Source organism: Lepidochelys olivacea (assembly GCF_965140295.1).
Source record: "Lepidochelys olivacea isolate rLepOli2 genome assembly, chromosome: 13".
Lineage (NCBI taxonomy): Eukaryota > Metazoa > Chordata > Testudines > Cheloniidae > Lepidochelys > Lepidochelys olivacea.
The window spans coordinates 17,945,114-17,959,205 of record NC_140423.1 but is presented as its reverse complement, the minus strand read 5'-3'; the positions used below and the strand labels follow the sequence as shown (position 1 = coordinate 17,959,205).

The 14,092-nt window shown below is 45.6% G+C and overlaps 1 protein-coding gene across 3 annotated transcripts in view; it reads right to left on the bottom strand.

Moving 5' to 3' along the window:
* The window catches only part of PREX1 (phosphatidylinositol-3,4,5-trisphosphate dependent Rac exchange factor 1), a 226,362-nt gene that overhangs the window by 71,247 nt on the left and 141,023 nt on the right, over positions 1-14,092 (bottom strand). For all 3 annotated transcript variants that reach the window (XM_084645550.1, XM_084645551.1, XM_084645549.1), the window contains exons 10-11: positions 10,796-10,943; positions 3,016-3,116 (exon numbers count right to left, since the gene is read on the bottom strand). In XM_084645550.1, coding sequence (XP_084501676.1) covers positions 3,016-3,116; positions 10,796-10,943 — 249 coding nt within the window. The remainder of the gene's footprint in view (positions 1-3,015; positions 3,117-10,795; positions 10,944-14,092) is intronic.

Genomic DNA, 14,092 nt, shown 5'->3' with positions numbered 1-14,092 from the left:
CTCTGTAATGGCTGCTGACTCTTCCTTCATTGAGAGTTTGAATGCTCTGGGTCTGATACTTCTGAATCTGACTGAGAACTGGTCCTGCGGGGAGATCCCTTTGATCCTTTGTGCCTGGCACAGGTTAGGACAAAGTTCTGATGAAACTCCTTGAGCTCGCTGCTATGCGTACCGTGCTGTCACTTACACATCAGCAGCCTCAGATAAAGGAGCCAGGATTAAAGGAGATGAGGAAGCAAAGTGATAAAATGCACAAAGCTCAGCACTCCTGCAAGTCTGATCTGCCAGGGTCTGTTCTGCCTTGCACAGAGCCCTGTTCCCAGAGAAGGTCAGGCAGGCTGGGAGAATCAGCAGTTTTCTCCCAACAGTCACATTATACCAAGTGAAAAACAAAAGATAAGACACATTGCCTAATGTGGGGCTACATTGTGGTGTTTTGGTTTTAACTCAATTCAAGATAAGGAAATGGATATTGTGACTCTCTTCATGTCAGTAAAACTCATAGCCTAATTACAGGGGATGTTTCCTCAGCTAAAAATAGGGTTGAAGGTGCCTTCTAAAGTATACCAATTGTCACCAGGAGACAGTGACAATAGGAGCTCTAGATACGGGCAATATTTTAAACTCTAGGGATCTGCTCTTTGTCAGGGGCCTCTGGTGGAATGTAATATTTAACTATTTTTGTTTCTCTGTGCTGGGAGATTTTGTTGGGATAGTTGCTAAATCACATCTAAGAACATCCAGACCAATGCCAGGGTGGTCAGCTATAGCAGCTTGGATAGCTGTAATAAAATATCAATACTGGATCATGCAGTCTCAGAAGAGCTTCTTGTGCTGTGCAAGTGATTGAGTGTGTGTGTGTAGAGTATGCGATATCTGTATGCATATGCACATGGGGCCATAGTTTCAAGGTCTCAGAACCCACAATTAGGGCTCCATTTCTATTTAGGCAAGTAAATAAGACATCGGTGTCACAACGGGAGCTCCTGGGTACTGAGCACTTTTGAAAATTTGGCCCCTTATTTTGTTGCCTAAATGGGAGTTGAGCATTTTTGAAAGCCTGGCCCATCGTGTGAGTGCAAACGAATGACTGTGTCTGCACGTTGGTGGTGGAAATGCATGTGCATGGGGAAACCTGGTGCTGCTGGTATTAGCACACAGCAAGGAAAGGCTTCCCTGTGTTGTGATTAAGAGAAGACAACAGACATCATTTCTTAACACTGTTATAATCACCTGGAAAAAGCCCTTGTGGAGCTGTAATGCCAACAGATTAGTCCTAAAGCAATACAAGTCTAATTAAATAGCTCCCCTCTTTAAACGGGATTAGAGATTGCACAGACTTGTGGACAGCTGGTGACTTAAGACCTTAAGGAAAAAAATTCTTATTCCCTTCATGAGCATTTTCCAGCCACATACACCTAATGGCTAGAAACGGGGCACCTGCTGTTTAAATTGTACATGACTGAGTTATTCTGCTTTCTGAAACGGAAAAAGAATGGGAAAGAACAGGAGAAATCTGGGTTTTGAAGGGTACAAAAAGCAGAAGAAAAATCATGCTTGACTAGAAATACGGGGAGTGGGTCAGATTTTCAAACAAGTCAGGTGTGCAAACGCTCACGCAACCACTCATACAAAGAGGGCTCAGAGCCTTAAAAATCTGCCCTAGGATTTCATGTAGAAGGGACATTTCCTGGGCTTCATCAGCAAAGTCACATGACACTTTTAAAAAGATATGCTCTTGGAAAGTGAGCTGGAGGGGACAGATAGTCTCCCGCCCCCATTACTACCTCACTGTATGGCTAGGAATCTCACGGCGTAAGGAGAATACTGTGTGTCTACCAGAAAACACTCCTATCTTCTGCAGCTCCTAAGGCTGACCCTCATTTTTGAAGGGAAATTGTCAAATGTCTCTACACTCAGTCAGCCACAGCCCTCCCTGTTACTCAAGTCTCTGGCCCTTTCCTGACTTGCACAACTCGGCTCTCCTCTCTCGCGTTCCATAGCAGCCATCAAGACTGAAATTGTTGCTCAAGGCTGGATTTTTAAAAATACTAAGTGCAAATGAACACACCATTTTTAGGCCTGTGTGTACGCGCGCGCAACTACTGAGATGGTACACGCAAGTCAAGTAATTACAGGCATAAATGGCCGACTAGGTGTGTTTGTGCATCTAAAGTCTGAAAATCTGGCCCTCAGAGAAGACATGTGCCTGGACTGTCATAGATGAGGGCACTGCGCCTGGAATACTGTCCTTCTATTCCCTTGCTCAGTAAAACAGCTAAGAGGCATGGAGAAAGGACCCACTTACTCTGTAATGCATTTGTCTCAAACTCAAGAGTCACTTTTCCTCCATATGCCACTATGTTACCCAGTCCTAGATTCAGAAACGGCCTTGATTTTCACAAGACCGTCACATAGCCTGTCATTGGAGAGATGCGGGCTTTTCCTCCATATGCCACTATGTTACCCAGTCCTAGATTCAGAAACGGCCTTGATTTTCACAAGACCGTCACATAGCCTGTCATTGGAGAGATGCGGGCTTTTCCTCCATATGCCACTAGGTTACCCAGTGCTAGATTCAGAAACAGCCTTGATTTTCACAAGACCGTCACATAGCCTGCCATTGGAGAGATGCGGGCTTTTCCTCCATATGCCACTAGGTTACCCAGTCCTAGATTCAGGAACGGCCTTGATTTTCACAAGACCGTCACATAGCCTGTCATTGGAGAGATGCGGGCTTGCCTTAGGATGGATGCTGAGTCATTGTTATGACACAACTACCACAAAGGTGGCCCCCTCATGGGAATAACTCCCATTAATGCTAGTTGGAGTTAAATGCCCTCTCACAGTGGGACGATGAGGATTTGAAGCAAACGTTGAAGGAAGCTGTTTGAATGTCATGTGGTTACAGTTAATGTGTGCAGGTAACAATGTGAACAACTGCAAGTGCCCTTAAACCAATGTCTCCAGTATCTTACTAAGATCTGGCACCTTGCTATGACACAGAGCACTCACCATGATGAATGATGCCATTTTCCAACAGAGCTTGTCCCAAGTTGACCCCTTCCTCCGGCTTGCTTATCTCCCCAATCTCCATGAGCCAGGATACAAACTCACTGCAAGGGGAAGTAGAATAGCAAAAGCAATTAGCTCTCTCTCCCTAAGGGCAAGCAAACATGTCTCTGCCAGACATTAACCAACCACTGGTGACTCTTCTTGAAGCACCGCATTAACATCTACATGACATTTCGGCTACAGTACACAGAAGGGAATGACGGCGCCTCTTCTAGACAGCTGGATTTCCTACATTTCTGTGGGAAATGGTCTGCAGATGAAGCATGTTTCCTGTGGGAAACATTTCCCTTAATTCTCCAAAACTAGCAGACTTGGAGGGAAAGAAGATCCAATTGGTTCAAAAAGGGCTACAACAGAGACTTCTTTTAATGAGCGCTCCAGACTCCCAAATGAGAGCAGGAAAGGAAGGTGTACTAATGCCCTTAAAAAACAATAAATCACTGATAGGGAAATGATATTTTTACCCTGGTATCCATCAAAGCAACGTACATGGCTTGAATTGAAAGATATATTCATCTTACTTCACTGGGTCTGATTCACCTCCCTCACTGGTTTTGCACTGGGGTAACTCCATCATCTTTAATAGAGTTACATCATTGTAAATTAGAGTAGACTCAGATTGAGTTCAAGTCCTGTTGATAGGCTAATTTAAGGTCATTGCATTAAAGCTGGTGCCTGTCTTATAATTAAATGATTATCAATCCCTCCTACCCTACTAAAAGTTGGTGGTATGTGGCATACTAATTCTGAATGAGCAGGTGAATCACAGTGCTTTGACACATAGCTTGTTTCTATGATGAAGGCAGAGCTGCAAACAGGGCAGAGGAAAACGTCTGAATACAGTTAGCTATGTTGTGTGTGATTCAAGAGTGACAGTATGTATAGAAAATATAAACATTGCCAGCCTGATGAATGGGACACAGGCAGTGCCGTTGGGGGACCTAGCAAGTTTGTCGGTTTAATCAGGGACTACACCAGAATATGTAAAATTCATTGAAAAGAACAAAAGGAATATTTGAAAGCAGAGCAACATATGGGAACTCTGAGTTCAATAAACCAGTTGAGTGCCTGCCAATTTGTGTAAGGCTGTTGCTTATCAAAACCAGCATCCATGCCTCCAATTATGGGCTTTTAATGCAGCATTTTTAGTCTTTCTGTGTTTATCACAGGCTGAGTCATCCCCGCCCAGGTAGCGTAACTGTTTTGCTTTTAGAACAACAACAATAAGAAACAGCTTCAGCTTGTTGAGGGACTACCATGGAATGGTAATGGCAAAAAGAAAGCGGCAGAACTGCTTCGTTACACCAGCGTCATCTCATAGAAACCAACAGTTTGTAAAAAGACCAGATAAAACAGTGATGTACCAAGCCCAACATCTTAGAAGGGTCTCCCAGTGATTCTGAATAAGGAAATAAACTATCAGAGAGATGGGTGGGAATCAAATGCTCCACTCCCATTACTGGGAATAGGAGTTGTGCTACCTAATTATGTGCCTGCAGAATCACATGCATGTTCCATTGTACCTCTCTGGCATAGCTCCCAATAAGCTTTGCAGGTGCAAACGATACACTTGTGTGCTAACAGGTGTTAGATTATTTAAAGGGCATGTACAAACATTAGAATGTGCAGAGGTGTTTGCAGCTGCAAACTTGCCAATGCATGATTTTGTGTGTGCACAAGTAAAAGCTGAGGGTTGGAAGACTGGCACCTAATACTTTAGGGAAAGAGTAGAATCATAGAATCATAGAATATCAGGGTTGGAAGGGACCCCAGAAGGTCATCTAGTCCAACCCCTTGCTCGAAGCAGGACCAATTCCCAGTTAAATCATCCCAGCCAGGGCTTTGTCAAGCCTGACCTTAAAAACCTCTAAGGAAGGAGATTCTACCACCTCCCTAGGTAACGCATTCCAGTGTTTCACCACCCTCTTAGTGAAAAAGTTTTTCCTAATATCCAATCTAAACCTCCCCCACTGCAACTTGAGACCACTACTCCTCGTTCTGTCATCTGCTACCATTGAGAACAGTCTAGAACCATCCTCTTTGGAACCCCCTTTCAGGTAGTTGAAAGCAGCTATCAAATCCCCCCTCATTCTTCTCTTCTGCAGGCTAAACAATCCCAGCTCCCTCAGCCTCTCCTCATAACTCATGTGTTCCAGACCCCTAATCATTTTTGTTGCCCTTCGCTGGACTCTCTCCAATTTATCCACATCCTTCTTGAAGTGTGGGGCCCAAAATTGGACACAGTACTCCAGATGAGGCCTCACCAATGTCGAATAGAGGGGAACGATCACGTCCCTCGATCTGCTCGCTATGCCCCTACTTATACATCCCAAAATGCCATTGGCCTTCTTGGCAACAAGGGCACACTGCTGACTCATATCCAGCTTCTCGTCCACTGTCACCCCTAGGTCCTTTTCCGCAGAACTGCTGCCTAGCCATTCGGTCCCTAGTCTGTAGCTGTGTAGTATGTGAAATAAATCCTGTATGGAGACACATAGAATCATAGGGTTGAAAGGAACCCCAGGAGGTCATCTAGTCCAACCTGCTGCTCAAAGCAGGACTAATCCCCAATTTTTGCCCCCAATCCCTAAATGACCCCCTCAAGGATTGAGCTCACAACCCTGGGTTTAGCAGGCTAATGCTCAAACCTCTTCCCCATTATGACAAACACTATGAACTCCTCTTGTCGCCCCGGCGATCCTTTGCTTTCCCCCATGGATTAATGGTGAAGAAGGTAGGATATGTCTTTTCTTTGAGCCAGTCAATGTTACTCCTTGTCTGCCAGAAGGGGTCATTAGCAAATGAAATGAGGAACTAAGCCCCAGGGACTCATGGAAGACCGAATTAGACACTCAGGGTCTGATGTTAAAACACATTTAGTTCAAAAATTAACATGCAATTAAATTGTAGGCGAAGTTACCTGCAATATTATTACCTTTGTGCCTGGAAGTCATGAAAATCAAGTAACTGTGTGTGCAAATGATCACTCAGCTGTCTACCTGGCAATTTGCACGCCCACCCCCTCCTGCTTAACAAATGTATGAGGTTAAAATTCCATCATCCTGTAAATTCCCAATTGTCCTTCTTTGGCTTCAAACAGATGTTTTTTTGGCAACAGTCCAGCAGCTGCCAATATTTCTGGGTCACATACTTCTCAGAGTTTATTAAGTCTGCAGAGCAAACACTTATTTTGCTTGAGAACCAAATGCCATAGAAATCTTAAAGTAGTACTTAAGAAAACCATCTCACTTTGCTAAAGGCTTCAGGGTCTTTGGAGCAGCATTCAGTTATTTTTCTCCATCAGTTCTTAGTTTTATACTTAAAGAGAACTGTTTTATATTGGGGAGTCCCAGCAAACTCCAGGGATCTAGTTCTACACAAAAAAAGCAGGAGCTGGAAGGGCTGTAGCCTCCCTCTCAGATCTGGGGGCAGATCCGCAGAGGGTATAAATTTTCATAGCGCAAATCAATGAACAATTTGTACCAACTGAGGGTCTGCCCCCTGGTGTCTAAACACGGTTTCACTCCCTGGTCTGTATGTCTGGAATGGAGTACACCACTCTAGAGCTTAGCCAGAAGCCCAGCACACAGCAAAATTTCCCCTAAAGGTAGGGTTGCCAGGCATCCAGTTTTCGACCAGAACGCCTGGTCAAAAAGGGACCCTGGTGGCTCTGGTCAGCACTGCTGACTGGGCCATTAAAAGTCTGGTTGGCAGTGCAGAGGGGCTAAGGCAGGCTCCCTGCCTGCTATGGCTCTGTGCAGTTCCCAGAAGTGGTTGGCATGTCCCTGCAGCTCCTAGGCCCAGGGGCAGCCAGAGAGGCTATGCATGCTGCCCCTACCCTGAGCGCCAGCTCCGCATCTCCCATTGTCCAGGAACCGCATCCAATGGGAGCTGTGGGGGTGGTGCATGCGGGTACGGGCAGCGTGCAGAGCCCCCTGGCCACCCATGTGCCTAGGAACCACAGGGACATACCATCCGCTTCTGGGAGCCACCTGAGGTAAGCGCTGCCCAGAGCTTGCATCCCGAACCCCCTCCTGCACTACAACCCCTGCTCCAGCCCTGAGCCCCCTCCCGGAGCATGCACTCTGCACCCCTTCCCACACTCCAACCCTTGCCCCCTCCCGAAGCCCTCACCCTGCACCGTCTCCTGCACCCCAAACCCAGCCCTGAGCCCCTTCTCTCACTCAAACTCTCTCCCAGAGCCCATACCCTGCACCCCCTCCTGCACCCAAACTCCCTCCCAGCATTCAGCCCCAGCCTGGAGTCCCCGTCTGCATCCCAAAACACTCGTTCCTTGCCCTACCCCAGAGCCTGCACCCCAGCCAGAGCCCTCACCCCTCCCACACCCCAACCTCTTGCTCCAGCTTGGTGAAAATGAGCAAGTGAGCGAGGATGGGGGAGAGCAAGCAATGGAGGGAGGGGGATGGAATGAGCAGGGGCGGGGCCTCAAAAAGCAGGCAGAATACGGGCAGGGCCTCAGGGAAGGGGCAGGGCAGGGTTGTTTGGTTTTCTGCAATTAGAAAGTTGGTAACCAGTGCCTACCACAAATGTGTTAGTTAATTTGGTGCTATTTGGGAATGTCGTTGAGTCACATTCTACTACATACATGATTTCAGTGTTAGCTGTATGCACCTGTGTGAGGGCAGAATTTAGCCCTTGGTATTTAAACATAATCTCTCTGAGGAATTGTCTATAATCCTGCCTTTCTATTTCAATAAAATGCACTTTAAAGCCCTAAATATATGGTCATCCATTTCACTTGTCACTTCAATCGGTAGAAAGTGGTATAGATGGCCAATTTAGGTCCTGGGGGCAAGAAAGTGCTTGGACACTTTTGCCTCAGCTTAAATAGGGACCACGGGCAAATACTCAGCTCTGCTCGGCTCAGGTGGGGTTGGGAGATGGGGTAAAGCTTGTTATAAGCCCCCTTGGCACTTGTCGGATCCCTGGTTTGTACCCAGCATAATTTAGATTAGTCTTAATTCTAAATTCTGACAGCCACATCACTTCTCCCAACTCCTGAAGTTACTGGGTTTCTGCTCCTCAAGAAATACACAGAAAAATCTTTCCAACCCATTTAGGTTGCTCCAATCTGCCCAGACACATTTGAAACTTTCTAGGGTTGCTAACCCCTCTACATTGCAAAACTCAGGGAAAAAAGTACAAAAAGCAACCCTTGTGGCAAATGCATTCTTGGCACTAAAGCATCCCTTTCACAGAGTATGATTATTTGCATACCTGGATGGTCTGCCAGTGCACCTGAAGAGAACTTAGCAAGGTGGATTTACTCTCTAATAAATCATTCCTTGGAATCCAATTCCAGGGAGAGTCCAAAAAATAAATACACTTGATATTTCTATAACTCATAACATCAGAGTGTGGGAGGCAGTTATGGCTAGTTCACAGCACATCAGTGTTAGCTTTTTCCTCCACAGCCACACTTTCTCCCTTGACTCATTTAGAGCTATTGCTCTAGTGCAGTAGGATCCTGCGAGATAGTCTAAGGGCAAGAGTGAAATGAGTTTAGCAGCCTCAATCTTATTCTCAGCTGACACATGCTTGTACCTCAAAACCACCAAGCACCCACTGGGAAAAATTAGTGGGTGATCTGCACCCACTGGCAGCCAAGACCCCCTCCTCCCCACCCCATCTCCTCCTCCGCCACCTTCTCTTCCCCCCCCGAGCATGCCGCGTCTCTGCTCCTCCGCCTACCTCCCAGCACTTCCCCCCGGCCGCTGCCAAACAGCTGTTTGGTGGCGTGCTGGGAGGGAGGGAGGGAGGAAGGGGGAGGAGCGGGAACGTGGCATGCTCAGGGGAGGAGGCGGGCCGGGGATTTGGGGAAAGGGTTGGAATAGGGGCAGGGAGGGGGCGGAGTTGGAGTGGGGACTTTGGGGAAGGGGTTGGAATGGACTTAGGGCAGGGCCACATGGAAGGGGTGGAATGGGGGCAGGGCCGGGGCAGAGAGGGGGTCGAGCACCCAGGGGAAAGCAGGGAAGTTGGCGCCTATGCACACAATTCAACACGACAGTAACTTCTTCTTTGAGATCCTGGGCTGGAATGGCCCACAAATGTGCAGGTCACCACTGAAATGAATTGTTCAGGGCAAGCCCAGGAATGGAATGGCAAGTCTGCAAAAAGGCTAAGATTGAAATGCATTGGCTGAGCTGTACTGGGGAACCAGGACTAGAATAGCAAAGTTGCTTTAGGTAAAGGCTGAAGTGTACTGGCAAAGCTACTTTTTATGGAGAAGAGTAGCATTCTGGATGAAATAGCAGTGACACAATAGTTCAGGATTAAGGTGCTTTGGTAGGTCATGGGTCCTAGGACGGATCAGGATTGTGGGACATTGGCAGAGCTGCATCAGGTTTCCAAGACTGGAATATCAGGCTTGTTGCCAGGCAGGACTGAGGGCAATGAGCAGAAGAAAGTGTGAAACATTTACAATACCAAAAAGAGTATGTTTAAAAAGAAAGAGCTTGACCAGGAAATTCCATGACTCTTGAAACTAGATAAAATACAGGGACTCAGCAAAGGAGGGAGGGATAGCTCAGTGGTTTGAGCATTAGCCTGCTAAACCTAAGGTTGTGAGTTCAATCCTTGAGGGGGCCATTTAGGGGGATCTGGGGCACAAATTGGGGATTGGTCCTGCTTTGAGCAGGGGGTTGGACTAGATGATCTCCTGAGGTCCCTTCCAACCCTGATATTCTATTGTGAGAACACAACCCTTTGGTCTGGCACTTCTGGTTGCCCATAAACTGGGAAATACTAGAACTTGCCTCACGTCCAGAGCCAAGCTTTCCATGTGAATGTAGCAAAATAAAAAGGAGTCAAGCACTTTCACTCTACCAGGAATACCAATCTGTCCATCAAAACTGCTGTCTGTCAGGCATAAAGACAGTGCATCACTTCCACTTCACATACACCCAAGGGCTGCTGCATGCAAACCACCTCGCTACAGTGATTGGGAACAGGAGGGAGGGGAAGTATCTGGATAAGCTGTCTCTCAAAATTATTTTTTCCCAGCTGATAATTTCAACTATAGGCAGTCGAGTCGGAAAAGTCTTCTCAGGTCACCAACTCTGACTCCCTGTGAGCTGTGCAGGACATTTCCCTACAATAGTCCCACTAGTGCCTTATCTAATCTCTCCTTGACCGCCTCTTGTAATGGTGCTCTGGCAGCTCCACAGTGTCTCTTCCAAGACATAATCTCTGTGACGGTTAAGAATTATTTCCTAATGTCTAGCCTGACTGAGAGAGTTTTCTCCCATAAGAAGGTCCTTTTTATCCCTTACTTCTACAAGACATGAGGTCTCCTGTTCAATTTATGTTGTCTCTGGTGAGCAATAACTAAATGAGCACACTCTAGATTTGATACTGAGGCTGGTGTAGCTCTACTGGGTTCAAACGTTGCTCATAAAGCATCCCCTACAGGTGGGCTATCAGGAGGTTAGGCTCTTTTCCTTACTCCTGCTGCCGATCTGAAATAATTGTTGTGAAATATTCCACAGTGGAATGTGCTGCTATTGTACAGCCTGCACAGAGCACTGAATAGAAATTAATGATTAATTTTAATGAACTGCAGCTGTAATGGGGGTTATGGCCTTTCCGATTAAGCCCTGGCAAAGCACAGCTGATCTACCCTCACAATACCATCCACAGAAAACCCAGTCCCTTTGGTTAATTGGCATGAAAGGGCCTTTTCAAACCAAACACCACTTACTTGCCAAGAAAGCACTTGGGAACAGTGCTTAATTTTCTCCTCCTGTCTTTGATAAGGTTCACTTTCTTGGTCATCATCATGTGATACAGCTTCTCTCCTTTCTCCGCAATCATGACGTACGCATCCCGCTCCATCCCCAGTTTCAGACCTGGAATACAAAGCAGGGGTTCCCTCAGATCCTGGCCATCAAAGCATTCGCTCAAAGCCAAAAGTTGAGGCCAGACGCATACACAGAGCACCAGCAGCCACACGGGACAATAAGAGTTTATGGCAGTGTCTTATTTTACAAGCATTGGAAAAGTGGGCCCCTTCACAATCTGGATGCAAAACTGACGGGTGGTTCAGTGCGCAGGTGAAGCTTGCAGCCTTTCTTCTGAGTTTCCCATGGAGATCATCAGCTCAGAAACAAAGGACCCCAAACACGAGGCTTCCATCACATCCCACATAGTGGAATGTTCTCAGAAACATGCACTGAGAACATGCGCGAGTTGGAACGAACAAACAAACAAACAAACAAATCATTCCCCATTCACTCCTGGTGCTGCTGTAACCCTCACAAGAATTAGTTCAAGATGACAGAAATTTTGTCAGAACAGATGATTTTAAGAGACTTCCATCATTGGGGCCAAAATTCTGTTGACAGTAAATCCAGACCCTGACTTAAACCCAATCTAGATATGAATGCTGATTCCTCGGCTTACCGCCAGTAAATAAGCTGTTTATAAATGCCCCTGTGCTAGACGATACACTGTGGCTACCATATCAAGCAGCCAGCTGGAGAGATACTGGATGACTTAGGCAAGTGGTGATGGGATATAGGAAGGGTGTCACCTTCCAGCTCTCAGTTTGCATGTGGCCCAATTTAATCATGACTGAAAGTTGCAACAACCAGACGGCTAGTCTGAAATCAGCCTATTGGTCTGACTCCATCTCCTAGTGAACATGCATCCATGTCACAGCTGGCCTTTCTTATCTTATGAAAGACCATGGAAACTATCTTTTTGCCCTTGCCATCGAGGGTTAAGGCACTTGGGTGGGACAGAGCATGGAGGTAGCACACACTGCTGTTGTCTGTGCTGTACCTGTCTGGCAAATGAACAGAGGACTTCATTTTCCAGTTATTTTATTCTGGCACCTTTCACCAGCAGTACATTCACTTTATAGACTAAAGCAACAGCCTGAAAGGCTAGTTAGATAGAGAGATACATAATTATCTCTAAAGGATGCCGAGTTTACCCCTTCTAGCCTTATTTTATGCTTGAAGAAATAAAGTTGAACATAAATTAACACCTCTGATAGCCACCAATTATTCACCACAGTGCCTTTGAGTTTTTTCAAACGGTTATTGCATTTGTTTCATAGGTTTGGTACCTGTGCTTAAGAAGTGAGAGTCTTATGCAATATTTCATTCTGCAAAGGTAGCATGTTTCATGTATCCAATATCTGCCTAAAGGTTTTGGTTCTGCAGACCTCCTGACTTAGTATTACTTCCCCTATCCTATGATCTGATTCAAATATGTATGCTGTTATGTGTAGCCAAAGCTAATTTACAATGTGAACTTGTGATAGAAAACAGCCAGTGTAATAGTACACATGTTTCATTCTGGTCTGACATGACCGAATTCCCCACACTCCGATGTAAACAGCAGACTAGAATGAACATTCTACACAGCTCATTCCAGGATCACACAGAATTGGGAAGCTCACCAAGGTTTCTAATCCAAACACTGATAGCTCTGTGACCTTGCAAGTACTGAGTCAAATGAAGCTTTCCAATAAGGTCTGGAATGTCTGACATGATAGTCGTGTTTATCCAGAGTTCCTGTCATCGACTGCCACGTCATTAACCAGGATGATGAAAAGCAGCCGGAAAAAAAAAGACTGAGTGGCTGATGCTGCACATAAAATTTTGAGAAATTTTCCATTTAAATATAATTTCGCTTCCTTCACCAAGATTTTCTGTATTTTTTTCCTAAGGATTTTGTTGTGTATTTTTATTGTTGTTGTTGTTAAGAGTTCAGCTACCCCAACAGATGGTTCCTCACCTGAGTCAGAATTCTCTGTTTGAAAGGCACAATAATAATAATTGATATTTCTCTGTAACTTTCCACCTGAAGATCTAAAAGCATTCTACAAATATTACATTTCATACTATGGCCCCAAAGTAGGAAAGTATTGTTTCCCCTGCTTTACAGAGGCACACACCGTGGCACACAGTGGATGAGGTCATAATTATCAAAAAGTAACCAACAATTTTGAATCAAGGCTGTAGAATTGGAGTCCGTGTCTAAGCTGAATGGACCCTGGGCGCCGGACAGCAGCAGAGCATGGGGTGGCAGCCAGGACCCGGGGTGTGGGGCGGCAACAAAGACCTTGGGCGTGGGGTGGTAGCCGGGAGCCCGGGGGTGCTGCAGCACCCCCCGCACCCGTAGTTCCTGTGCCTATGTATACCAGCAAAGAGCCTGTATCATTACAATACTCTAATTTTTAAGTGTTCTTGTGGTTCTGCTTTGTCCCCAACCATCCCGATGGTTGTCTCTTCTCTCCCCTGCCCAACCATTTATTTAACCATGGTTCTGTTTGTCTCACCCTTTCTCTTTTGTTTCTTATTAAACCTTTCTCTCTTTTTTATTTTTAACCTGATTGCACAAAACATCAAGCTGCCATAAAACAAGAATTTCATCTGCAATGAAGATTTGGAGTGACTTGGGCTAGTGTTCTGAGCATAGGCCTGGGAGCAGGAACTTCATTTGAATGAAAAATGCTAAAGTAGCACAGCAGGATCCCTCTGTTAGAATGTGATGCAGAATTGATTAGTGAGCAGAGACCTCCCAGCCTCCAATGGTTTGAAACATTCTTTAAAAAGGTAAAACTCTCTCACTGGCCTTCAGAGATATTCCTTCTCGTATTGATTTTGGCCTGAGGTTAGGAGTTCACTTTCATTTATGCTATGGCTGGACAGTATTCTGAAGCTGGTTTCCCTATTATTGGCAGGTACCTTGGCATTCAGCTATGACAAAGCATGCTATCAATGATTCTTGTATTCCAAGATAACAGCCCACATTGGAATTTGTATTGTATTACACTACTCTGTACTGCATTTTATCATGCCGTAAAGTATTGTATTATAATAATTAGAGCTGGGATTTCCAAAGCAGCCTGAGGGATTTAGGCACCTAACTCCAATTAAATTTCAGTGGGATTTTGGTGTCCATCTTCCTTAAAATCCTTTGAAATTCCTAGTGAAAACCAGGATCACTTAACATTTATAGGGCTTAGGTAAAAAAGGGGTCTCAA